The sequence below is a fragment of the Aotus nancymaae genome, unplaced genomic scaffold, assembly GCF_030222135.1.
Source record: "Aotus nancymaae isolate 86718 unplaced genomic scaffold, 86718_ANA_hifiasm-v0.15.2.pri h1tg000016l, whole genome shotgun sequence".
NCBI classification, from domain to species: Eukaryota; Metazoa; Chordata; class Mammalia; order Primates; family Aotidae; genus Aotus; species Aotus nancymaae.
Genome location: NW_026988428.1, coordinates 63,700,444 through 63,726,473, shown reverse-complemented (window position 1 = coordinate 63,726,473; position 26,030 = coordinate 63,700,444). Strand labels below are relative to the sequence as shown.

The 26,030-nt window shown below is 40.5% G+C and overlaps 1 protein-coding gene across 7 annotated transcripts in view; it reads left to right on the top strand.

Moving 5' to 3' along the window:
- The window catches only part of RIMKLB (ribosomal modification protein rimK like family member B), a 71,063-nt gene that overhangs the window by 33,049 nt on the left and 11,984 nt on the right, over positions 1 to 26,030 (top strand). For all 7 annotated transcript variants that reach the window (XR_010343031.1, XR_010343030.1, XR_010343028.1 and 4 more), the window contains exons 3-5: positions 11,716 to 11,946; positions 12,112 to 12,198; positions 14,276 to 14,479. Coding sequence is in view for 3 of the 7 variants with exons in the window: in XM_012458389.3 (XP_012313812.1) it covers positions 11,716 to 11,946; positions 12,112 to 12,198; positions 14,276 to 14,479 (522 nt within the window). In the remaining 4 variants the exon portion in view is untranslated. The remainder of the gene's footprint in view (positions 1 to 11,715; positions 11,947 to 12,111; positions 12,199 to 14,275; positions 14,480 to 26,030) is intronic.

Genomic DNA, 26,030 nt, shown 5'->3' with positions numbered 1-26,030 from the left:
GTTTTTTTTTTGAAGACAGAGTTTTGCTATTGTTGCCCAGGTTGGAGTGCAGTGGCTTGATCTCGGCTCACTGCAGCCTCCACCTCCCAGGTTTAAGCGATTCTCCTGCCTCAGCCTCCCAAGTAGCTGGGATTACAGGCATGTGCCACCATGCCCAGCTAATTTTCTGTATTTTTAGTAGAGATGGGGTTTCACCATGTTGGCCAGGCTGGTCTTGAACTCCTGACCTCCGGTGATCCACCTGCCTTGGCCTCCCAAAGTGCTGGGATTACAGATGTGCCCTCTTGTCTCTTCTTATTAAGGCACTAATCCCACTGATTAGGGGTCTACCTCGTATCATCACATTGAGGGTTAGGATTTCAACACTTACATTTTGGGGGACACAAACATTGAAATAATGACTGATGCATTTATATTTCCTTCTTTTTTTTCCCAGACGGGGTCTCACTCTGTCACCCAGGCTGGGATGTGGTGGTGCAGTCTCAGCTCATAGCAACCTCTGCCTCTCGGGTTCAGGCAAATCTTCTGCCTTAGCCTCCCCAGTAGTGGGATTACAGATGCCCACCACGGCATTTGGCTAATTCTTGTATTTTTAGTAGAGGCAGGGTTTCACCATGTTGGCCAAGCTGGTCTTAAACTCTTGACCTCAAGTGTTCTGCCTGCCTCGGCCTCCCAAAGTGTTGGGATTACAGGCGTGAGCTTACCACACCTGGCCATATTTGTATTTTCTAGTTTTTGAATTCTTTGATGATGCAATAAATAATAATACCAACATGATGAATAACACCACATTCTATTTTGTGTCCCCTCTTTTAGAATACTTTTTTTTCCCCTGACTGTCATTACAGACTTCTTTTTTACAGTGTATTTTTATTTCAGTAGTTTCTGGGGAACAGGTAATGTTTGGTTACATGGGTAAGTTCTTTTGTGGTGGTTTCTCAGGTGGGTACACCCATCATCCAAGCAGTATACATTGTACCTAGTGTATATTTTATCTCTCACCCCCTCACATCCTTCTATCATTCTCATGCCTTTGTTTCCTCATAGCTTAGCTCCCATTTATAAGTGAAAACATACTATGTTTGATTTTCCATTCCTGAATTACTTCACTGAGAATAATGGTCTCCAACTCCAGGAAAATGTTTTACTCTTGATATTAATATTTTAAAGAATATATGTCTCCTTTTGCTGTTTTCTCTACAACTGACATGCACTTAGCGTGAGAGAATTCTCATGGTTGTTTAACCTAACAGTGATAACCGAACTACTTTTAAAAATAAGAGAACCGGACCGGACATGTTAGCTCACACCTGTAATACCAGCACTTTGGGAGGCTGACGTGGGCGTTGAAGACCAGCCTGGCCAACATAGTGAAATCCCATCTCCACTAAAAAATACAAAAATTAGTCGGTTGCACACTTTGGGAGGCCAAGGTGCATGGGATCACGAAGTCTAGAGTTTGAGATCAGCCTGGCCAGTATAGTGAAACCCCGTCTCTACTGAAAATACAAAAATTAGCCGAGCGTGGTGGCATGCACCTGTAGTCCCAGCTACTTGGGAGGCTGAGGTAGAAGAATCACTTGAACCTGGGAGACAGAGATTGCAGCGAGCCGAGATTGTGCCACTGCACTCCAGACTGGGCAACGGAGCAAGACTCCGTCTCAAAAAAAAAAAAAAAAGAGAACCGGTTTAGCTTGAAATATAACTTGCTGGAAGGAGACAAAACAAAACAAAACAATAGGAGAACCAGGAGGAGGGGCGCAAGAGTTGAAAAACTAACTATTGGGTACTATGCTCACTCCCTGGGTGACCAGACCTCAGCATCATGCAAATATACCCATGTAACAAACCTGCATGTGTACCCCCTGAGTCTAAAATAAAAGTTGACATTATAAAAAATGAAGAGCCTTTTGTTTTTGTTTTTTGAGATGGAGTCTTGCTCTGTCACCCAGGCTGGAGTACAGTGGCGCAGTCTTGGCTTACTACAACCTCTGCCTCCCAGGTTCAAGCAATTCTTAGGCCTCAGCCTCCCTAGTAGCTGGTATTACAGACACATGCCACCATGACCAACTGATTTTGTAATTTTAGTAGAGATGGAGTTTCACCACATTGGCCAGGCTGGTCTCAAACTCCTGACCTCAAGTGATGCACCCTCCTCAGCCTCCCAAAGTTTTGGGATTACAGGCATGAGCCACCATGCCCAGCCAGAGAGCCTTTTAATAACATTTGTTATATACTTAACATAAAAAACATGGTATCTATTTAACTTAAAAAGTAGAAGGGAAAGCATGTGAATTTTAATGCTTTTCGTTTTACTATTCTTTGGTTTCTACTGCCATCCTAAAGAATGACACTGTCCCTTTCTGCCCTACCTAGAGAGGGGGAGGGGTCCACATGGCCTTCTCATCTTAAAAGGGAAGTTTTCACAGTATCTGGAACCCTTGATGTCCAACAAAGAGCACATGAAGGAGGAGGATGTCCTCAAGTTCCTTGCAGCAGGAACCCACTTAGGTGGCACCACCCTTGACTTTGAAATGAAATAGTACATCTATAAAAGAAAAAGTGATGGCATCCGCATCATCAGTTTGAGGAGGACCCGGGAGAAGCTTCTGTTGACAGCTCCTTTCATTGTTGCCATTGAAAACTGTATTGCTGTCAGTGTTATGTCCTCTAGGAGTGCTAGCTGGCAGGCTGTCCTGAAGTTTGCTGCTGCCACTGGAGCCACTCCTGTTGCTTCCCACTTGACTCTTAGAACCTTCACTAACCAAATCCAGGCAGCCTTCCAGGAGCTGTGCCTTCTGATAGTTACTGATCCCAAGACTGACCACCAACCTCTCACAGAGACATCTTAGTTAACCTGCCTACCATTACTCTGTGTAACAGATTCTCTGCACTGTGTGGACATTGGCATCCCATGCAGCAACAAGGGAGCTCACTCAGTGGGTCCATGTGGTGCATGTTGGCCCTGGGAAGTTCTGCAAATGCATGGCACCACCTCTTGTGAACACTCATAGTAGATTGTGTCTGGTCTCTACTTCTGCAGAGATTCTGAAGAGATTGAAAAAGAAGAGCAAACTGGGCATGGTAGCTCATGCCTGTAATCTGAGCACTTTGGGAGGCTGAGGCAGGCGGATCACTTGAGGTCAGGAGTTCAAGACCAGCCTGACCAACATGGTGAAACTCCGTCTTTATTAAAAATACAAAAAATTAGCTGGGTATGGTGGCACATGTCTATAATTCCAGCCACTCAGGAAGCTGAGGCAGGAGAATCACTTGAACCTGGGAGGCGGAAGTCGTAGTGACCTGAGATCACACCACTGCACTCCAGCCTGGGCAACAGAGCCAGATTCTGTCTCAAAAAAAAAAAAAAGCAGAACTACTGCAGAAAAAGCTGTGACCAAGGAGGAGTTTCAGGTTGAGTAGACCACTCTAGCTCCAGTTCACTGCTACTAAACATGAGCTTGCAGACTCTTCTGAAGGTGTGTAGGTGTCCTCATTGCCTACTCAGCAGTTCCCTACTGCAGGCAAGAGTGCTCAGCCTAGCACAGAAGATCGGCCTGCAGCTCCTGCTACTCAGGCCACTGATTCGGTAGGAACAACCATTGAGTGGTCTTAAGCTGTTCTTCTACAGGCTCTTAAGCAAGATGGAAATAAGGTTGATGGGAAATACATGTCAGTTTCTAAAAGTAAAGAAAAAAGAATGACATTTGGTACAAGTACTTGTTTATTTGCCAAAGCAAGCGCTAGTTTGAGACCTAGAGAAAACCCCAAACAGTAGAAATGCCTCTCTTTCTCTGGGGGCTCTTAAGAAAGTAGAACAAAATTAAAAGTTATTCAAAGTTCCTATTGAGCAGTGGTGTTTTTCCTGGGTGTAACTGTCTAGAGAACAAATAAAAACTTTGTAACGTGGATACTTTCGTATACTTCTGTTAGGAATCAGGAAGCTCGATCAGCAGTTCATAGTCAGAATTGTTTTCTTTATATGCTCCTATTTACATTGTGTTTGTGCCAGCTATTATGGCAAATGCATTTTGGGAAGTTATGCTTGACGACTTCTGCTTAAAGGTACTCTTTGGGAGATTTCGCTAGTTGAGTAGAAAATCTTCTGTAAAAAGATGGCAGGTTCTGTAAACCTAGAGAGGAGACTCGTGTCTCTCTGAATACCTTTAAATTACTTCTTGAATTACAAGTTCCTATTGAGGGAAAAGAACATTAAGATTGCAAAGCCTTTTATTTTTAAACTTCTAAGGTTTGATAATAACATAGCCTAGGTTTAATGATAAAGTTTTCAAAGCCTAATATGTTCATTTGGTGCTCACATTTTCTGTTTGAAATACAAAAACACCTCCCTAAAGCTCTTAGGTGGGAACACTACTCTTTTCATGATCTGTGATTAGATGAAGTGATCCCTTTTCTTCCTTGGTAAGGATTTTTAAAATTCTAGAATGGGGCTGGATGCAGTGGCTCATGCTTGAAATCCCAGCACCTTGGGAGTCCAAGACAGGAGAATGACTTGAGGCCAGGAGTTCAACACCAGCTCTGGCAACATAGTGAGATCCCATCTCTACAAAAAGTGTTTAAAAACTAAGCCAGGCATGGTGACACATGTCTGTAGTCTCAGCTACTCAGGAGACTGAGATAGGAGGATCGCTTGAGCCTAGGAAGTCAAGGCTGCAGTGAGCCATGGTCATACCACTGCACTCCAGCCTGGGTGACAGAGTGAGACCCTGCCTCAAAAATTCTAGAGTGGATGCATTTTTCTAGTCTTACACTGACAGTTTCATTCCAAACATCTGGGAAGCCTATACCACATATAGGAATCTATCTTTATCCATCTTACTTTATATACCTGGGAGATCACTGTGGGGACGTTCATCATGTTGTGTTTATTTACCTACAGGAAGAAGGCTTAATTAGCATTGAGCTGTAAGTGCCTTCTAATTATGTTGTTGAGTTCACTCATGTTGGCCTGATCAGGTAGAAGGAACTTGTACTTTAATGAGGTTTTGAAAAACTGATTTTAAGAACAGCAATTTTTATGAGCTGCAGGCATACCTTATTTTTTTGTGCTTCAATTTATTGCCCTTTGCAGGTATTATGTTTTACAAATGAAGATTTGTGGCAACCCTATGTCAGGCAACTCTATCAGCATCATTTTTCCAACAGCATGTACTCACTTTGTGTCTCTGTTACATTTTGGTAATTTTCAAAATACTTTAGATTTTCATTATTATATCTGTTATAGTGATCTTTGATATTACTATTATAAATGGGCATCACTAACTGCAACCAGAGAAGAGAGCAAACTGAATAAATGTAAATGTTCTGAATGTTCCACGAACTGGCCATTTCCCTTGTCTCTTTCTCCTTGGGCCTTCCTATTTCCTGTGACAACAATGTTGGAATTAGGCCAGTTAATAAGCCCACAGTGGCTTTAAGTGTTCAAGGTCAAGGAAGACTCACACATCTCTCACTTTATTTTTTATTTATTTTTTTGAGACAGAGTCTTGCTCTGTTTCCAAGCTGAAGTGCAGTGGCACAATCTTGGCTCACTACAACCTCCACCTCCTGTGTTCAAGCAATTCTTGCATCTCAGCCTCCTGAGTAGCTTGGACTACAGGTGCGCACCACCATGCCCAGCTAATTTTTGGTATTTTTAATAGAGACAGGGTTTCACCATGTTGACTAGGCTGGTCTTGAACTCCTGAGCTCTGGCAGTTCGTCCACCTCCACCTTCCAAAGTGCTAGTATTACAGACGTGGGTTACCTCGCCCACCTATCTCTCACTTTTATTTTTATTATTTATTTTTTTGTGTGTGGGGGAGGGGCGCAACAGGGGGACAGAGTCTTGCACTGTTGCCCAGGCTGGAGTGCAATGGCATGATCCCAGCTCACTGCAGCCACCTCTTGAGTTCAAGTGATTCTCCTGCCTCAGCCTCCTGAGTAACTGGAACTGCAGGTGCACGCCACCACGCCAGGCTGAATTTTTTTGGTATTTTTGGTAAATGGGGATTTCGCCATGTTGGCCAGGCGGATCTCAAACTCCTGACCTCAAGTGATTCGCCCTCTTCACTCTCCCAAAGTCCTGGGGTTACAGACGTAAGCCACCGCCCCAGCCGCATCTTTCTCTTTAAATCAAAAGGTTAAGCTTAGTGAGGAAGACATTTCAATAGCTGAGATAGGCCTCTTGCTCCAAAGTTAGATAAGTTGTGTATGCAAAGGAAAAGTTCTTGAAGGAAATTAAAAGTGCTACTTCAGTGAGCACATGAATAATAAGAAAGCAAAGCAGCCTTATTGCTGATACGAAACCATGGGCTTGTTGAGTACAAGCCTCAGGGGAACCAGTAGCTATTGCCATTGAATAGTTTAAAGAATATGAGGAATTTGGGGACAGGTGGCTAGATTGGCCTTCTAAAGGCATTGGAGAGTTTGAGGCAGGAGAAGGAACACAGGGCTCAGATCTCTAAATTCTTTATTCCACCCAAATAAGGGAATTCAGGGGCTTTCTAGTGTTTGGTACTCTAGGTCTAGCCTCACCATTACAGTATATTCCTGCTAAAAGGAGTTTGCTAGCTATCATGCTGCTTAGGAAACTAGCTAGGAATTTGGGGGGAATTTGTGTGAAATAATGAAGAGAACTTGAGCTTTACAACTTAGTTAGATCTGCTTCTGGTTATTAAACTAAACTTCTTGCAGTTGGTCAGACTGATGTTGACTCATTGACTTCCTACTGAATTAAATCTGTTGGTAATATATTTGCTGTCAAGTAGGAATAAAATGTGAAATGCCTGCAGTAGTCCTCCATTATCTGTGGTTTCAGTTTTCAGGGTTTCAGTTGAGATCAACCTTGGGCTGAAAATACTAAATGGAAAAATCCCGAAATAACACATAAGTTTTAAATTGTTGCCATTCTGAGTAGCCTGGTGAAAGCTCATGCTGTCTCACTCTTTCTAGCCTGGGACATGAATCATTCTTTTGTCCAGCATCTCAGTGTATGTGCTACCTGCCTGTTAGTCCCTTAGTAACCCTCTCAGTTATCAGATCAACTGTCAAACTGTTGCTGTATTGCAGTGCTTCATTCAAGTCACGCTTATTTTATGGAATAATGACTCCAAAGATGCTGGCAGTTCAGCTCTGCCAAAGAAAAGCTGTAAAGTGCTTCTTTAATTGAAAAGGTGAAATATATAATCTAAACCATTAGCACACAGAGTCTTACCGTGTGGCCCAGGCTGGAGTGCAGTCACTGCAGCCTCCACTTCCTGGGTTCAAGTGATTCTCCTGCCTCAGCCTCCCTAGTAGCTGGGATTACAGGCGTGAGCCAGCACACCTGGCCTTTGCATGTTTATTTCTGCAAAAATGGCTCACATTCTGCAATTGTTTGATCATTTCCTTTTGATGTTTGCCTCCTGAAGTTTTCTGTAAATTGGCTTGATTATATCCAGGTTACACAATTGAGGCAAAAAATTACTTCAGCGTGATGGTATGTACTTCGTAGTGCAGACAAACAAAAGGCACAAAATGAAGGTCTGTGTCACTATTAGTGATTTATTAGTTCACATTCTTCTCTAAAAGAGTTTTCTCTACTGGTAGTGAACTATATAGTACCTCCTAAAAAGGTTACGTACATGTGATTTTCCCACTTTACCGGTTTTGGGAATAAGGATTTATGTACATATAGTCCCTGACTTATAATGGCCTAATGTAAGACTTTTCAACTTTACAATGGTATAAAAGTGATATACATTCAGTATGCTACTTAACTTCGAGGAGCATCTGTAATAATCCCCTCCTGAGGTACCAAACAGGGCTTTTTTACTGTTTTTCCATATTCATTATGGACTCATGGACTTTTTATACTCACTGTGTTACAGTTCATTCTTTTTTTTTTTTTTTTTTTTTTTTGATGGCCAGATCATCTCAAATTTAGCTAGTGGGAACACCTCCGGGTTGTCTCCTATGTCCTTTTAATACATAGTCTTTGAGTGGTTCTTTAATTTTTGACACAAAGATTGTGTGGGTTTTTAATTGTTACAAACAGCAACTTTACTTGAAACTTTTAGTTAAAATTCTCAAAATACCATAGGTTTTCAAAAGATTCCAGAAATCCAGCTGGGCGCGGTGGCTCATGCCTGTAATCCCAGCACTTTGGGAGACCAGGGTGGTCAGACTATCTGAGGTCAGGAGTTGGAGACCAGCCTGGCCAACGTAGAGAAACCCTGTCTCTCCTAAAAAACACAAAATTTAGTATTTATGTAATCCCAGCTACTTGGGAGGCTGAGGCAAGAGAATTGTTTGAATCCAGGTGGCGGGAGCTAAAATGAACTGAGATCGTGCTGCTGCACTCCAGCCTGGGTGACAGAGCAAGAGTCGGTCTCAAAAAAAAAAAAAAAAGATTTCAGAAGTCCTAAAAAATCATCTGGAACACTTGAGGATGAAATAAAAGTAAATGTCAGCAAAAAGACCAGCATTTGTCTGTTCCTTGATTCCTGAGGGAAAAAACCACTACTAGTACTTACTATTAAGAGTATAATACTTTTAATACTCTACTCTTATAATATAGTAATACTACAACAGTATTCAGATAAGGGTATTAATCAGTCCTTAATACCGTGTCACTCTGCCTTGACAACAGCAGCAACCTTTTAACACACAATACCTTTTATATCCTAATAAAAAAGGAACAAAGATTGCTTCCCCACCCCATTGCTGTTCTAAGGTTAACTTATTAAAATTGTTATGTTAGCACTTTATTATACACTTGATCCGAAACTTAGTAAAACATTTGTACTGAAATCTTAATTTCAATATTAACAAGCTAGATGAAAAATTGTGTAAGTTGGGGTTTTAAGGTATTTATTAAAATAATATTTATACATTAGAGGCTATGGGGTTGAAAACAAAGCACATTCAGTTGGAATACATGTTTTGACAATAAGTAGTGGAATTGTGGGTAAAGTTCTTCAAACAATTATGTGCGTTTGTATACTGAATAACATGAAATTAAGAGTAGAAACCATTCCTTTTATTTCCATTTATAAGCTCTGCATCAAAGGCACGGGTGATACTTGGTGAGTGCTCAAGAGATCAGTAGCTCATAAGGCAGAGTCCTAAGAGATGTCACTTTGCCTTTTTGGCTCACATTCCTCTTTCCAGCCTTGGATCACTTCTGCTTTCTTAGAATAACATCAAGTGTTTGTTTCAGGAGGCATTGAGTTTCTTTCCATCCTCATTAATACCTCCATAGTGCACTGTGCAGGTCTGACTATGCTTTAGGTAGAGTACTCCCATTTCCTGGTGGCAACAGATAGGCTGTTTACACTGGAGAGTGGAACAGGTTTTTTTTGCTTTCTTTATCCCATTTTTTAAAAAGATCAAAAGCTGTTTCCAGTTTAGCATAATGACAGAGTAATAATGGTTGAACTTTTTCTTGCCAATTTACATTGTACAAGTCTCTTTTGTGACTTGTGTTTTTAAATCAACATGTTTTTGAGATTCATCCATGTGGTTATAGATCTCAGAGATATAAGTAGGGATGACATCACCTAGGGCCTGGTAGCCAGGACAAGAACTTAAGATTCTTCTGGGAAACTGGGGAGCTATTGGAGGAATTTTGTTTGTTCATTTTTGTTTTTGAGACAGGCTGGAATGCAGTGGTATGATTATGGCTCACTGCAGCCTTAGCCTCCTAGGCTCAAGCAGTCTTTTTGTCTCAGCTTCCTGAGGCAGCTGGGACCACAGGTGCATGCCACCATGCCCAGCTAAATTTTTTTATTTTTCTTTTTGAGACAGTCTTGCTCTGTCCACAAACTGGAGTGCTATGATGCAACGTGGACTCACTGCAGCCTCTGTTCCTGGTTCAAGCGATTTTCATGCCTCGGCCTCCTGAGTAGCTGGGACTGTAGGCATGGGCCACTGCACCTGGCTAATTTTTATATCTTTAGTACAGACGGGGTTTCACCATGTTAGCCAGGCTAGTCTTGATCTCCTGGTCTGAAGTCATCCACCCACCTTGGCCTACCAAAGTGCTGGAATTACAGGGGTGGGCCACCGAGCCTGGCCCCAGCTAATTTATTTTTGTATTTTGTAGAGACAGGGTTGCCCCTTATGTTGCCCAGGCTAGTTTTGAACCCTGAGCTCAAGATGATCCTCCTATCTCAGCCTCCCAAAGTGTTGGGATTACAGGTGTTAGCCATTATGCCCGGCCCTGTTGGAGGATTCTGAGCAAAGACTGACTTGACTTGCAAAGTAAAAGCATCTGTCATACCACTGCGGTGTTAGGAAGAGATTAGGAGGGAAGGGTAGAAGCAAGAAGACCCATTAAGGGGTTACTATATAGGTAATCCAAATGAGAGAAGATGATATTAGAAGTGAAGATGGTAAAAAATGGTCAAATTTGGATACATTCTGAGTAGAGATTTCAAGAGGTTCCTGACAATTTGAATATGAGATATAAGAGAAGAGAGGGACCAGGATGCCTCTAAGGATTTGGGTCTAAACTGGAAGAACAGAGCTGTTGTTAAGCAATAAAGAGAGGCTAGGTGTGGTGGCTCTCTTCTATAATCCCACGAGTTTAGAAGGCCAACACAGGAGGACTGCTTGAGCCCAGGAGTTTGAGACCAACCTGACTAACATAGCAAGACACTATCTGTACAAAAAAAAGGGTAAAGAATTAGCCAAGTGCTGGGCATGGTGGCTCACACCTGTAATCCCAGCACTTTGGAGGCCAAGGCAGGCAGATTTCCTGAGATCAGGGGTTCGAGACTAGCACAGCCAACATGGTGAAACTCTGTCTCTACTAAAAATAAAAAAAAATTAGCTGGGCGTCGTGGCAGGTACCTCGATAAAAGTTTGCAAAACATTTCTTTTAAAAAATTGTGTTTTTTCATTATAGAGACATATGTTGTCACTTTTTTTAAAAAAAAGCATATAGAACATGATATAGATAGAGAATTGCGTGGAGCGCAATATTAACGTTCCGTCTTCAACCTTCCTCTTCCTGCCTTGTCACCCAGTCACATTCAGAGGAAGCCAGTTAAATCATTAAACCACTTAAACATTTGTTTTTGTTTTCCTTTTTTTTTTTGAGACAGAGTCTCACTCTGTCGCCAGGCTAGGAGTGTAGTGGCGTGATCTTGGCTCACTGCAGCCTCCGCCTCTCAAGTTGAAGCGATTCTTCTGCCTCAGCCTCTCAAGTAGCTAGGATTACAGGCACTTGCTACCATGCTCAGCTAATTTTTGTATTTTTAGTAGAGACAGGTTTCACCATGTTGGCCAGGATGATCTCGATCTCTTGATCTTGTGATCCACCTGCCTTAGCCTCTCAAAAGTACTGGGATTACAGACATGACCCACTCTGCCCACCCGCTTTGATATCTTTTATGTGTATGCACAAATAAAACTTTTTGTCAGATTTGCTATTTAAAATAAAAACTCAATATTATGTATCTGGGCATTTGTTCATCTCTGAACTTAACGTGTTTATGACCTTCTTTTTAATGACTTTGTGGTAATTCATTCTAGTGGGTACTATAGTTTAACCAGTGCAAAGATTTATCTAATTTTTCTTGTTTCTTACAGAGGAATATCTGTATCCAAATTTAATATTAACAAAATAGTTCATTTAATTTTGTGATACAAACTTTGGCATATTACTGTTCCTCTATTTTATTGTATATTTTCCTCTAATGGTTTTGGCCTTGTTTTTATATATTTCAGGTCTACGGATCAATGGAGAGCTAATCACTGCCTACCCACAAGTTGTAGTAGTCAGAGTACCAACCCCGTGGGTGCAAAGTGATAGTGACATTACTGTTTTGCGCCATCTAGAGAAGATGGGATGCCGGTTGATGAACCGACCTCAAGCCATCCTGAACTGCGTTAATAAGTTCTGGACATTTCAAGAGTTGGCTGGCCGTGGTGTTCCTCTGCCAGATACTTTCTCTTATGGTGAGCCTACTAAGAAGCATGCATAGCCTAAATGGTTAACCACTGATAGTTTAATAGGATAAATTTACAGACAGAAAAGAATATCTTATAGAAGTGATTTTCAGATAAAATTGATCACAAAATACTTCTGCTGTTTTTCTTAAAATTTTTTATTGCTCAAACCAGGTGGCCATGAAAATTTTGCTAAAATGATAGATGAAGCAGAAGTACTGGAGTTCCCAATGGTAGTAAAGAATACGCGGGGTCATAGAGGTGCGTATGAGTTATTGATACCTTACATAGTTTTGAAATTATTCTTATTAATACGTGTGACTTTGAAGAATACTTAGAGGGAAATTGTTAGGTGCATGATACTTCAGGCTTACAAAAGGCTACTATGAGTTGTTCAGTTTGGCTAGAAGCTATTTCTGTTTAGTGGTTACCTACAGATTGTAACATACATACTTATACTGACTCTCAAGTTAATGTCTGTATCTTCCTCCTCAGCAATGTAAGTACCCCCTGTAATTTCAGCACTTTTGGAGGCTGACGCGGGCAGACCACCTGAGGTCAGGTGTTCAAGACCAGCTGGCCAATGTGGTGAAACCTCATCTATACTAAAAATACAAAAATTAGGCAGACGTGGTGGCATATGCCTGTAATCTCAGCTACTCAGAGGCAGGAGAATTGCTTGGATCCAGGAGGCAGAGGTTGCAGTGAGAAACAATATAAGATCTTAGATCACTAACTCCCGTCATCCTATCTAAATATATGTAGTTTGAGGTCTTAAATGAATAAGGTAAAACTATAACACTTTGTAAGATGGCATATGAAAATATCTTAATGACTTTGGATTAAGGTAGAATTTTTTTGTTTGTTTGTTTGAGATGGAGTTTTGCTCTTGCTGCCCAGGCCATAGTGCAGTGGTGCTATCTCGGCTCACTACAACCACTGTCTCCCGGGTTCAAGTAGTTCTCCTGCCTCAGCCTCCCAAGTAGCTGGGATTACAGGTGTCCTCCACCACACCCAGCTAATTTGTGTGTGTGTGTGTGTGTGTGTGTGTGTGTGTGTGTGTGTGTATTTGTGTATTTTTAGTAGAGATGAGGTTTCACCATGTTGGCCAGGCTGGTCTTGAACTCCTGACCTCAGGTGATTCACTTGCCTCAGTCTTCCAAAGTGCTGGGATTACAGGCATTAGCCACCATGCCCAGCCTAAGGTAGAATTTTAAGGCATAAAATGGTACATAGGCCGGGCGCGGTGGCTCAAGCCTGTAATCCCAGCACTTTGGGAGGCCGAGGCGGGTGGATCACGAGGTCAAGAGATCGAGACCATCCTGGTCAACATGGTGAAACCCCGTCTCTACTAATACAAAAAATTAGCTGGGCACGGTGGCGCGTGTCTGTAATCCCAGCTACTCAGGAGGCTGAGGCAGGAGAATTGCCTGAACCCAGGAGGCGGAGGTTGCGGTGAGCCGAGATCGCGCCATTGCACTCCAGCCTGGGTATCAAGAGCGAAACTCCGTCTCAAAAAAAAAAAAAAAAAAAAAAAAATGGTACATAAATCTGAGTACAGTGACATACTTTTGTGTTATGGCAGGGATGGCTGGATCAGACTTCAGCTGGAACTGTTGACTTTTTATATTTGGCTTCTCCAGTAGGGCAGCCAAGAGTCTCAGGCCTCCTACAGTGAATGCTACAGTGAACAAAGAACTTATATGACCTTTTATGATCTACCCTCAGAAGTCATAATAGAATTACTTCTGCTATGTTATCTTTTTTTGAGCAATCACAAGCCCTCCTAGATTCAGCCAATAGTGACAAATTTAGTACCCTCCTTTCCCTTCCCTACTATGGGAGAAATTTAGAACCATATATTAAAAACAGCCACTTCCATTGGCACAAAAACAGAGCAGTGGAACAGGCTTGAGAATTCAGAAATAAATTGAAGTAACATACTGCTATATTACTATATTCTAATGTAATAATATATTGTAATATATCACACATATGTTTCAATTCAGAGAGGAAGTTTTGCTAGTGAATAAGGTTGACATTACTGGCTAACCTGGAGAAGTACAAATCTAGACCCCTGTCTCACAACATGTATCAAAATAAATTTTAGTTTGTCATGAAAGAGTTTGAGGAGTGGTAAAAGGAGATTATTTACCTTGTTTTTATATTTTTTTGTATGATTTCACTGTTAAAACAGTTCTAACAAGGATAACTGTTTAAAAAAATAAAGTATAATTGGTTCTGAAAGAGCGGATTGGGATACAAGAAGATTCAGATAATAGTTATCATCTGCCCACAATTAATGACTTCTGTGTATTTTTATTCTTTTAAATCATAGGTAAAGCTGTTTTCTTGGCTCGAGATAAGCACCATTTGGCTGATCTAAGCCATCTTATTCGCCACGAAGCGCCATACCTGTTTCAGAAGTATGTTAAGGAGTCTCATGGACGGGATGTACGTGTCATTGTCGTGGGAGGCCGTGTGGTTGGCACCATGTTGCGTTGTTCAACAGATGGGAGAATGCAAAGCAACTGCTCATTAGGTAAAAATAATGCAAGTATCTTTCTAGTATATAAAGTAACATTATAACTTGTCCAGTGAGTATTCATATGTGTATAACTATAGATCTTCTTAATAAGTTGAAAAACACATTTCCTTTTACAGGTAAATAAGATTTTTAAACATACCATCAATGTAATTAAACTCGAGTTATTTTTCTAGTAATATAATTCTATTTCACTGAATCATACTAAATCTGTCTTCATCCAAGCTCAATTTGTAACCCAATTTACACATGTATTGGATGTCTGACAGGAGTTAGAGATTCCCTCTTTGAAGATATACTTATTTTGTATATGATCGGAATTCCTATAAGCTGTCTTAATCCATTTTCCCCATTAGTCCAAACAAGATTGCTGATTTTGATTTTCTTAAATATATATTTTCTCAGATCTCTTACTGCTCAGGTACATCAGAGCGTAGGCTTTGGGTTTTTATCCTTCTCTTCTCTGTTTTTATCAATTTCTTGGTAATCTTGTACAGCTAATGACTTTAAATACCATTTTTATGTTTATTATTTTCAAATTTCTGTCTCCAATTTAGGCTTTTTTCCCTGCTCCAACTCCAGGCTCATATAAGGAATTGCTTACTCAGTATCTCCAAAACTGGACTTCTTACAACGTATTCTACCTACAGTTATCTCCTTTTTGTTTTATGTATGTATGTGTGAGTTAATGAATGAATGAATGAGTGAGTGAATAATGGCGTCTTGCCTGTCACCCAGGCTGGAGTGCAGTGGCAGGATCATAACTCACTCCATCCTCAACCTCCTGGGCTCAAGTGATCCTCCTGCCTCAGCTTCCCAAATAGCTGAGATCACAGGCATATGCCACCATGCCCAGCTAATTTTTTATTTTTTTGGTTTTTTTTGAGACGAGTCTTACTGTGTCACTGAGGCTGGAGTGCAGTGGTGCAATCTCAGCTCACTGCAATCTCCACCTCCTGAGTTCAAGCAATTCTTCTGCCTTAGCCTCCTGAGTAGCTGGGGCTATGGCCACCTGCCACCACACCTAGCTAATTTTTTTTTTATTTTTAGTAGAGACAGAGTTTCACCATGTTGGCCAGGCTGGTCTCGAACACTTGACCTCAGGTAATCTGCCTGCCTTGGCCCCCCAAGGTGCTGGGATTACAGGTGTGAGCCACCACACCCAGCACTTGGCTAATTTTTTTACATTTTTTTGTACAGATAGGGTCTCGCTATGTTACTCAGGCTGGTCTTAAACTGGGCTCAAGCAGTCCTCCTGCATTGGCCTTCTAAACTCGTGGGATTATAGAAGAGAGCCACCACACCTAGCCTCTCTTTATTGCTTAACAACAGCTCTGTTCTTCCAGTTTAGACCCAAATCCTTAGAGGCATCCTGGTCCCTCTCTTCTCTTATATCTCATATTCAAATTGTCAGGAACCTCTTGAAATCTCTACTCAGAATGTATCCAAATTTGACCATTTTTTACCATCTTCACTTCTAATATCATCTTCTCTCATTTGGATTACCTATATAGTAACCCCTTAATGGGTCTTCTTGCTTCTACCCTTCCCTCCTAATCTCTTCCTAACACCGCAGTGGTATGACAGATGCTTTTACTTTGCAAGTCAAGTCAGTCTTTGCTCAGAATCCTCCAACAGGGCCGGGCATAATGGCTAACACCTGTAATCCCAACACTTTGGGAGGCTGAGATAGGAGGATCATCTTGAGCTCAGGGTTCAAAACTAGCCTGGGCAACATAAGGGGCAACCCTGTCTCTACAAAATACAAAAATAAATTAGCTGGGGCCAGGCTCGGTGGCCCACCCCTGTAATTCCAGCACTTTGGTAGGCCAAGGTGGGTGGATGACTTCAGGCCAGGAGATCAAGAGTAGCCTGGCTAACATGGTGAAACCCCGTCTGTACTAAAGATATAAAAATTAGCCAGGTGCAGTGGCCCGTGCCTATAGTCCCAGCTACTCAGGAGGCTGAGGCATGAAAATCGCTTGAAACAGGAGACAGTCTGCAGTGACTCCACGTTGCACCACAGCACTCCAGTCTGTGCAACAGAGCAAGACTGTCTCAAAAAGAAAAATAAAAAAATTTAGCTGGGCATGGTGGCATGCACCTGTGGTCCCAGCTACTCAGGAAGCTGAGGCAGAAAGATTGCTTGAGCCTGGGAGGCTGAGGCTGCTGTGGGCCATAATCATACCACTGCATTCCAGCCTGTCTCAAAAACAAAAATGAACAAACAAAATTCCTCCAATAGCTTCCCAGAAGAATCTTATGTTCTTGTCCTGGCTAACATGCCCTAGGTGATGCCATCAGTACTTAAGTCACTGAGATCTGTAACCACATGGAGGAATCTCAAAAACATAATGTTGATTTAAAGAGGCAAGTCACAAAAGAGGATACATGTATTTCATTTATATAAAATGTAAATATATGCAAAACTAAACAGTGCAGTGTTGGGAATACAAACATAGTAAAACTAAAGAAAAGCCAATGTATTGATAAGCATGAAATTCAATATAGTGGCTTATTCAGAATACATGATAGAGTAAGAACATAGTGAGGATTTGAAAGATATTCGTTATATTAATTTTACTTTCTACTTTTTTTTTTTTTTTTGGAGATAGAGTCTTACTCTGCCACCCAGGCTGGAGTACAATGGTACAATCTCAGCTCACTGCAACCTCTGCCTCCCAGGTTCAAGCAATTCTCATGCCTCAGCCTCCCATGTAGCTGAGACTACAGGTATGCACTCCCATGCCAGGCTAATTTTTGTATTTTTAGTAGCGATGGGGTTTCACCATGTTGGCTAGGCTGGTCCCGAACTCCTGGCCTCAAGTGATCCCACCTCGGCCTCCCAAGGTGCTGAGAACCACCAGCTGTGGGCCACCATGCCCAGCCTTCTTTCTGCTCTTGAGAAATGACTCTACTTTCTTGAACTAGCTCTTCATGTCTCATTTTAATTTTTCATTGTAGCATGTCATGCTGACTAGCTGGAAAAGAGCTAAATGGCATCTTTTCCTTTCTGGGTCACCTTTACCTTACCACCTTGAGATTTAATTTAATAGTTACTCTTCATACTTTAGGCAAAAAGAACTTTAAAAAGTAAGTTAGTTTCATATTAAGAAGTAATGCTTTTTTTCATTAAGTTTGTTATTGAGGTCTGGTGTTGTAGCTCAGTCCTGTAATCCCCCACCCAACACTTTGGGAGGCTAAGGCAAGAGTATAGTTTGAGCGCTAGGATTTGAAACCAACCAAGCCTGTACAACGTAGAGAGACCCCCCCACACCTCTGCCCCCCCCCAAAAATTAAGCCAGATGTGGTGATTCACGCCTCAGGTCCCAGCTGCTTGGGAGGCTGCACTCTGCCTGGGTGACACAGCACAACCCTGTCTCAAAAAAAAAAAGTTTGTTTTGAGATCAGTGAGGCTTACTTGGTATTTATTTTTCCTATAATGTACTTTTCGTGCTTCTGTCTGTATTCCTAAATTAGGTATTGTTTTGTTATAAAACTTTAGATACGTCGTCAAGAGAGTTTCTGGGTTAGCCCATTCACCCAGAAGTGGGATTTTTGTATCATAGTGTATTACATAACTTCAACTCTACTAGATATTGCCAAATGATTCTCCAAAGTGAGTATGCTACCTTAGAATTTCTCCTCATTGAATACTCTTATAGTGCCACCTTCTTGCCAACCTGTAATGTCAGTAGACATTGCACCTGTTGCCAAAATAATGTGATTATGTCTCACTGTTGAGGTTATGCATCTGTTCACTTTTTTTAGTGCATATTCCGGTATCTCATTTATGAATTGCCCTGTTCAAGTCCTTTGCATCCTTTTTTAATCGAGATTTTTTTTTCCTTTTTTTCTTCATAAATTTTTTTTTTTTTTGAGATGGAGTGTTGCTCTGTCACCCAGGCTGGAGTGCAGTGGCATGATCTCGGTTCACTGCAACCTCTGCCTCCTGGGTTTCAAGCGATTTTCCTGCCTCAGCCTCCTCAGTAGCTAGGATTACAGGCACACGCCACCACACCTGGCTAATTTTTGTATTTTTAGTAGAAACAGGGTTTCACCATGTTGGTCATCCTGGCCTCAAACTTGTAACCTTGTGATCCACCTGCCTTGGCATCCCAAAGTGCTAGGATGACAGGCACAAGCCACCATGCCAAGCTAATCTTTTTATTTTTTAGTAGAGATGGGGTTTCCCCATGTTGGCCAGTCTGGTCTTGAACTCCTGACCTCGTGATCCGCCTGCCTTGGCCTCCCAAAGTGTTGGCCGGGCGCTGTGGCTCACGCCTGTAATCCTAGCACTTTGGGAGGCCGAGGTGGGTGGATCACCTGAGGTCAGGAGTTCAAGACCAGCCTGGCCATCATGGTGAAACCCCATCTTTTAAAAAAAAAAAAAAGTGTTGGGATTACAGGCATGAGCCACTGCGACTGGCCTATTTTATTTTTTATAAAGATGAGGTCTTGCTGTGTTGCCCAGGCTAGTTTTGAACTCTTGGCCTCAAGTCATCCATCTCAGCCTTCCAGAGTGCAAGGATTATAGGTGTGAGCCACTGCACCTGGCCGAATTTATGTAATCTCACTTCAAATTATTTTGTCAGTTTTATGAATTCCGAGTACAGTGTTTTCATCCCAGTCTGTGATATTTCTTCTTTTTTTGATTATAGATTTTGATGGACAGGAATTTTCACTTTTAATGTCAAGCATATTCATCTATGTCTTTATATTCTCTACTATTTTTAAATTGAAGAAATTGTTTTCCACTCTTTGGTCATATTCAGTTCTTGAATACAGTCTTCTAAAAGTTTTGCTTACCATGTTTAGGACTTTAATCTATCTGAAATTGATTTTGCTGTTGAACATGATGAAAGAGATCCTGTTTTCTTTTTTCAAAATGAGTAACTGGTTGTCCAAACACTACTTACTGAATAGTCTGTTTATTACTAATTTGTAATGTATTGAATTTCCACATGTGCATTGGTCTATTGCAAGGTTCCTTAGTTTATTGTATCCTGCTTTTTCTGTGTGAATACCAGTCTTTATTCCTTTGGTACTATGTGTAGATGTCTGATAGAACAAGAGCCCCTCTATTTTGTTTGTCAGAATTGAATTGCAATTTATGTTCAGTGTTTTACTATTGTGAGCAATAATACTATAAACATCCTTGTGAATATGCTTTGTTTCATATACTGGTGCTTTTGTCTTGATAAGTCTCATCAAGACTGGAATTGCTGAAACAAAATACATATTTAAAAAACTTTATGGCCAGGCACTGTGGCTCATGCTGTATGTAATTCCAGTATTTTGGGAGGCTGAGGTGGGAGGATCACTTGAGGTCAGGAGTTTGAGACCAGCCAGCAACATGTGAAACCCTGTCTCTACTAAAAATACAAAAATTAGCCGGGCGTGGTGGCGAGCCCCTGTAATCCCAGCTGCTCGAGAGGCTGAGGCAGGAGAATCTCTTGAACCAGGAGGTGGTGGTTGCAGTGAGCTAAGATCCTGCCACTGCGCTGCAGCCTGGGCGAGACTCCGTCTCTAAATAAATAAATAACCAGATTACTTTTTAAAAAGCCCTTAACTTTTTGCACTTCAACTTACAATTTTTTTTCCCAATCAGATGAGAATTAAATGCTATCTTATGGCTAGTTTAATTTGTATTTTTTCACTATGAATGATGAGAGAATCTTTACATCGTTTATTTGGTCATTTGTATTTACTTGTATATGTATTGCTTTTCATTATATTCGCTCACTTTTAAATTGGGCAGTTTTGTCTTTTGGATAGCATTTCTGACCAATGACTACTAAATGCCAGTATGTCCACCCCAAATCTCAAACAACCAGAAATGCCACCATACAATTTCCAAATTCTCCCCAGCTTTAGAACCTTCAGTATAGTGTTAAGCAGTAAGGATTGCAGTGATTTCTGTCTAGTTTCTGATTTCCACTGAAATAGGTTTAGTGTTTTGCTATTTGAGATACTATATTTAAGGAGATTGATTCCATTAGAGACTCTATTAGGAGTTTTTAGGAGGGTTGTCAGATTTTATCCTGTGCCATCTTGGCATCTTTAATTTAGGACCAGACAGGTTTATCACTCAGTTTTATTTACCTATCCTAACAAAGGTCCTTAAGACCTTTAGTTTTTTGGTGTAATGAATTATATTGATACATTTTAGATTAATAATAATTTTTTTATTTTTTGGCTGGGTGCAGTGGCTCATGCCTGGTAATGGAGCCAGACCATGTCTCAAAAAATAATAATAATTTTTTTTTCTTAAATACTCTTTGCATTTTTAGAATAAACCTTATTTGGATAGCTTATTGTTCTTTCAAAAATTACTGAATTTTTCTTCATATTCTTTTTAGAATATTTTCATCTAAGGCCAGGCATGGTGGCATACTCCTGTAATCCCAGCACTTTGGGAGGATGAGGTGGGTGGATCACCTGAGGTCAAGAGTTCGAGACCAGCCTGGCCAGCATGGTGAAACCCCATCTCTACTAAAAATACAAAAATTAGCCAGGCATGGCACATGCCTGTAGTCCCAACTACTCAGGAGACTGAGGCAGGAGAATTGCTTGAACCTGGGAGGTGGAGGTTGCAGTGAGCCGAAATTGTGCCATTGCACTCCAGCCTGAGTGACACAGGGAGACTCCATCAAAAAAAAAAACCAAAAAAAACCCATCTATTTTTATGAGTAAGATTGGCCCATATTATTTTTTAAAAACTTTATCACATTTGATATTAAGGTTATGCTGGCTTTATTGAATGTATTGGGGAGTTTTCAGTCTTTTCCTAGGGCATTCTGTATTGGTAAAGTAACATTGGAATAAAGGATAGCTAAATAAAACTGAGCTGTGAACCTTTCTTGTCCTAGTTCCTTGTGCAGTAATAGCTTTTATCACCTTCTGAAACCCTTCTGTAATAATTGCCCTGTTAAAGTTTGCCACTTCTTGGATGGGTTTTGGAAATTTATCATTTGCTTAGAAAATCATCCATTTCTTTTACGTTTCCAATTTTTTGCCAAAGAGTTTCGTGAGATATTTGCATATGCGGCTTTTTTTTTTTTTTTTTTTTCTTTTTTTGAGATGGAGTTTCGCTCTTGTTACCCAGGCTGGAGTGCAATGGCGCAATCTAGGCTCACTGCAACCTCCGCCTTCTGGGTTCAAGCAATTCTCCTGCCTCAGCCTCCTGAGTAGCTGGGACTACAGGCATGCGCCACCATGCCCAGATAATTTTTGTATTTTTAGTAGAGACGGGGTTTCACCATGTTGACCAAGATGGTCTCGATTTCTTGACCTCGTGATCCACCCGCCTCGGCCTCCCCAAGTGCTGGGATTATAGGCGTGAGCCACCGTGCCCGGCCCGCATATGCGGCTTTTAATCTCTGCTTTGTGTTATCAAAATAGCTTTTGTATTAAAAAAAAAATCTCTTTCTGTGGTATTCATTTTACTTTTTATTTTTATTATATCTCTCTTCCTAGTTTCTTTGGCTGGAACACTTAGTTTCTTGTTTCAAAATAAAGACATTTCATGTTAAACATTTTCCTCTGGAGAACTTTCCCAGTGTTGGAAGGTATTAATACAAAGCATTTTTCTTTTGTATTTACCGATGGTTCTCATTTTTCTTTGTGATTTCTTTAACTCAAAGGATCAATTTTGCAACCTCAAAGTAGTTAATTCTTTTGGCTACCTTTACCATTACCTTCTGATTTTCTTGTATTATTATTAGTATTGTCTGAGAATGTGGCCTATAACATTTTTTTAAATTTCATTAAGGTTTTTTTTGGTGTGTGGCCAGCATGATTGTTTAATATTAATATTTAACAAAGGAAAAATACATGTATATGGATGTATACTCTAGTCAAGAGAAATAAGGCTGTGAAGTAAAGTGTATTTTGCCGATGTTTGCTACAGGTAGTGTATAGCTAAGTTTTGTTTTTTATTCAAATTGGACTAGTTTCCATCTTTTTATGGAAGATTTGGTCATTTTTTATATAATTACTAATATACTTCATTTTATTCCTTCCATCTTATTTTGTGTTTATTATTTAATCAAATTGTTCCTTCTTTTTTTTCTTCTCTAATTTTTGCTGGTTTGTGAGTTGCCATTCTATTTTCACTCCTGCCACAAAACCCAGTTAATTTAGGAGATCAGCCAGGGTTTTGCATTCCATTATTTTCTATTTTCTTATGCTCATAACCAGACACATTCTCTACAGTTATTTGAGAATATAATTTTCCTTGATATTTTCTTTACTACTTCACTGTGTCGTCATAGTAATAATGAAGTCTTTAGAATACCTTCACTTTTCCCTGGTGTTACTTGTTCCCTCTCCCTGCCAATGGGAATATTAGAACAATTTCATTTCCTTCTTACTCTTCCTTCTTGATTCATTCATTCATTCAGTAAATAGTTTTGAGTACCTCCTAAGTGTCAAGTACTGTTGTAACAGTAATTTTTTTTTTCTGAGACAAAGTTTTTTGTCACAATGGCACGATCTCAGCTCCCTGCAACCTCCACCTCCCGGGTTCAGGTGATTCTCCTGCCTCAGCCTCCCACATAGCTGGGATTGCAGGCACCCGTCACCACACCCAACTAATTTTTGTATTTTTAGTAGAGATGGGGTTTCAACCTGTTGGCCAGGCTGGTCTCAAACTCCTGACCTCAGGTGATCCACTCACCTCAGCCTCCCAAAGTGCTGGGATTACAGGCATGCGCCACTGCGCCTGTCCTGTTGCAGCGGTATTTTGTATATAGCAGTGAACAAAACAGGCAAAAATCCCTAATCTCATTGGCCTTACATTCCAGTTTTGCTGAAATCATCTAATAGTTTTAGTTAAGTCTATATTGGAATTTGTTTTACTATGTCTCTTCTGTTTCATGAACCCTTATATACCACTTTATCCATTCCCAGTCAGTCTTCCTTTATCTACTTAAAATTAATTATGCCTATATTACAAAGTACTCACCGTGGTTTACTCCTCATATTCATTTTCCCGTATCTTGAGATCTCTGTTCTTAGCCATTTACTAGTATGTTAGTATCATTTCTTGATTATTTTCCCTGGTGGGCTATCAGAGTCACAGATACTCTCACATATTCTATTAATATAAAAAATACACTCAAAATGCTTTTTCTACTCTCTCATTCGACAACAGTTCACACAGAAGACCTACTTCACCACGTGTAGGGGATATCTCTATTTGGAGTTACCATCAGATCCCACAGGTTGAGGACTCAGTCTCCAAGATTATCCCCAACTCCCCACTTCACCCCCTTCAGACAATAGTTCCAAGTCCAGGCCTGCAGAACTTCTGACCAACTAGCTTCAAGTTAGGGTTCCTGTGACCCTCTGCTTAGGTTCGATTAATTTGCTACAGCAGCTCACAGAACTCAGGGAACACTTACCTTGTGTTTATCTATGTGTTATCAGTTATATTACAGAGTATACAGATGAAGAGATACATAGGGCAAGTCATGGGAGAAAGGGTGTGGAGGCATGCTGTGTGTTCCAGCTATCCAGAAGCTTTCTGAACCTTGTCTTTTTAGATATCCAACTGGATAGACATAATTGATAACCATATAAAAATGTAATTGTACCAGAAGGGTATGATCTAACACTAATAGACTCAGTGGAAAAACCCAGCAAGCCTGTCTGTTCAGATTCTTCTTGGCCTGTCTGTGCCACATTCCTTCCTCCAGGGTATAGGGCAGGTCCTCATCTGGAATGAGGTCTTAGGACCCACAGTCAGAAAGGCCATGAAAGATTAGAGTCCTGCTGTAGGGTAGGTGAAAGGAGGACAGGGGAAGGTTAGAGAGATTCTATTTTCTAAGGCCTAAAGTGCCCCAGCATTATAACAAAAGACTATAAGAAGGGCTGTGGGAGTTATATGCCAGGAACTGTCTACAAAAACCAAAATATAATAAAGATCAGAATATCACACATCTTTCTTCCTGAAAGAAGAATAGTATTTGGTCTGAGATATAATTCTTATTTTCTAAGAGTTTAGCTTCAGTTCTGCCACCTTGAAGATTTTATTGTTTCAATTTAATGTCCAAATCTACTCTCATTGTTTTCATTTGTAGGTAATTTATTCTTTATAAATTTTTTTATTAGTTCTCAAATTTTATTGGAATTTTGTAGATGTATCTGTGTCTTTTCTTATCAGTTTAACCTGGATTTTAGTTAGCTGTTTTAGTCAGCAAACTAAATTTTTTCCTTATACAGTTTCTGGAAAATTTCTTCATTAATTATTGCCTCTCAGCAATCTGTTTCTCTCCTTCTTAAGGAGTATTTTTTTTCTGATTTTGGTTCTCCAGTTTTCCTTTTCTTTTTCTTTTTCTTTTTTTTGGAGATGGAGTCTCATTCTGTTTCCCAGGCTGGAGTGCAGTGGCACGATTCTCATGCCTCAGCTTCCTATGTAGCTGGGACTACAGGCGCATGCCACCATGCTGGGCTAATGTTTGTATTTTTTAGTAGAGATGAAGTTTCACCATGTTGGCCAGGTTGGTCTTGAACTCCTGACCTCCAGTGATCCTCCTGCCTCAGCCTCCCAAAGTGCTGGGATTACAGGCATAAGCCATTGCAACCAACCCAAATTTTTTATCTTTATGATTTCACCTCACATTTTTAGCTATACTTTGCGTATTACTTGATTTTCTGAGATAACTCTCAAAAGCAACTGTACTCTGAGTTTCTCTTGTATTTTTTAGTTGAGTAATCATGTTTTTGTTTTAACTTCAGAAAGTCTTTTTGTGCTGAACTTGAATCTCCTTAAAGAGCTGTTACTTCTTTCAATAAAGTCAAAATGGATATTATTGTTTTATTCTTAACATCAGGACTCACTCAGCTTGGGTTATTTGTAGTATTCCGCATGGCCTCAGTCTTGGAAGTACTGTGAAGTAGAATAATCTAATTCACAGGCCAGTGTTCTATAGAGATACCTAAAAGAAGCCTTTTGATTCCTTGACTCTTTTATTCCTCCAGCCTCAATGGTAGGGAGGATCCACCTCACCTGTCTAGCTACTTCTGGCTTTTCTGGGGTCAAACACTACAAGCAATCTCACATAATGTTGTCATCCTCACTCCTGTGGATACACAGAGCTCTTGGAGCCAAGCTCTTCTTAAAGTTCTTTGCTTTCCTGTCCTTAGCTCAGAACTTCGTGAAGCTAATCTCCAAGTGAGAAAATGAAGTTCTGCTTCCTTTCTCTTCCTTCCTTTTGGCAAGGCCAAAAACTTCACTTATATCCAGCCAGCTACCTTATGACACAGAAGCCTTTTGGCTTAGGAATGCAGCTACATTGAAGTGAGGGCTATAGAGGAAGAGAGCTATGTTCAGGTCACCACCTTCCCAGATTCTGCCTCATCCTTGGTCCTGTTATGTATTTTTATTATTTTTTATAAATCAAAAATCAATAATACTTTTGCCATCTATAAAGTAGTCAAATTGTATTTATGCTGAACTTCCTTATACTTGATCTGTATTCTTATAAGTAAGATAGGCTTGGAAAAAATAGTGAAAAATTATTAAATCATCAATTCCTGGGAG